The following is a 913-nucleotide window of genomic DNA, read 5'->3' on the forward strand; positions in this document are numbered from 1 at the left end:
GCAGGGTAGCAGGAAGCTCTCCACACACTCACCGGACCTGGGCTAGGACTGGGTCTGGGGGTTCCCAGAAGTCGCCAGAAATTCCTACTGGGCGGGAGGGGTGGGGGGCGGGAGAGGGTCCAGCCCACACTGCGCCTGGGCTTGGACTGGTCCCGCCGGCGCAGGGTAGCAGGAAGCTCTCCACACACTCACCGGACCTGGGCTAGGACCTGATTTTGTCTTGACTATCAACAATGTATGTCTGTATGCTTGCAAGATACCATACATAAGAGGGTCAAAAAGATTGCTTTTAAAAATTGTTCTTAACATTTAAAAGACTAGGGGGCCTGCCTTTAGCTCAGTTGTTTAAGCGCCTGCTCATGCGAAGGCAGTCAAGAGCAGCGTACCGCAGTTTGATCCCCAGCTCCACCTGCCTTACCAGACCTGCCCTTCAGGCAGCCTGAGCCACAAAAAAAAAATAAAATTAAATTAAAAAATAAAATTTGAAAGATTAGTGAGCAAAGGAAATATCTACTCTTTTTCTAGTTTAGTGTTTCCTTCATTGGCAGTTAATCGGTTATTTTAATTTCCATTTCACATAGCTAAGACAAACAATTTTTGTTCACATCAGTAGTTCTTAAAATTTAAAACAGTATACAAAGGAAAAAAAATACTCTTTTCTAGTTTAGTATTTGCTTTATTGGCAATTAAACAGTTATTTTAATTTCCAGTTCACATGGCTGGGACAAATAAATACTTGTTGTTCACATCAGTGGTAAGAACTGGTTGGTGCTCAATGAAAGTGTGTCATAAATAACAGGCATCATTTTCTTTTCTAGGATGCTGGCAGTCTACATGGATGTACTAAATATATTTATGCGAGTTGCAACTATGCTGGCAACTGGAGGCAACAGAAAGAAGTGAAGCAACAGCA

At 42.9% G+C, this 913-nt stretch overlaps 1 protein-coding gene across 1 annotated transcript in view; it reads left to right on the forward strand.

The window, feature by feature from the left end:
* Ghitm (growth hormone inducible transmembrane protein) overlaps positions 1–907 on the forward strand; it is a 21,565-nt gene extending 20,658 nt beyond the window's left edge. The window contains exon 9 of the mRNA XM_004641219.2: positions 819–907. Coding sequence (XP_004641276.1) covers positions 819–903 — 85 coding nt within the window. The 3' untranslated portion in view covers positions 904–907. The remainder of the gene's footprint in view (positions 1–818) is intronic.
* Positions 908–913: the final 6 nt, after the last annotated feature.

Source organism: Octodon degus, unplaced genomic scaffold, assembly GCF_000260255.1.
Source record: "Octodon degus isolate 3935 unplaced genomic scaffold, OctDeg1.0 scaffold00132, whole genome shotgun sequence".
Lineage (NCBI taxonomy): Eukaryota > Metazoa > Chordata > Mammalia > Rodentia > Octodontidae > Octodon > Octodon degus.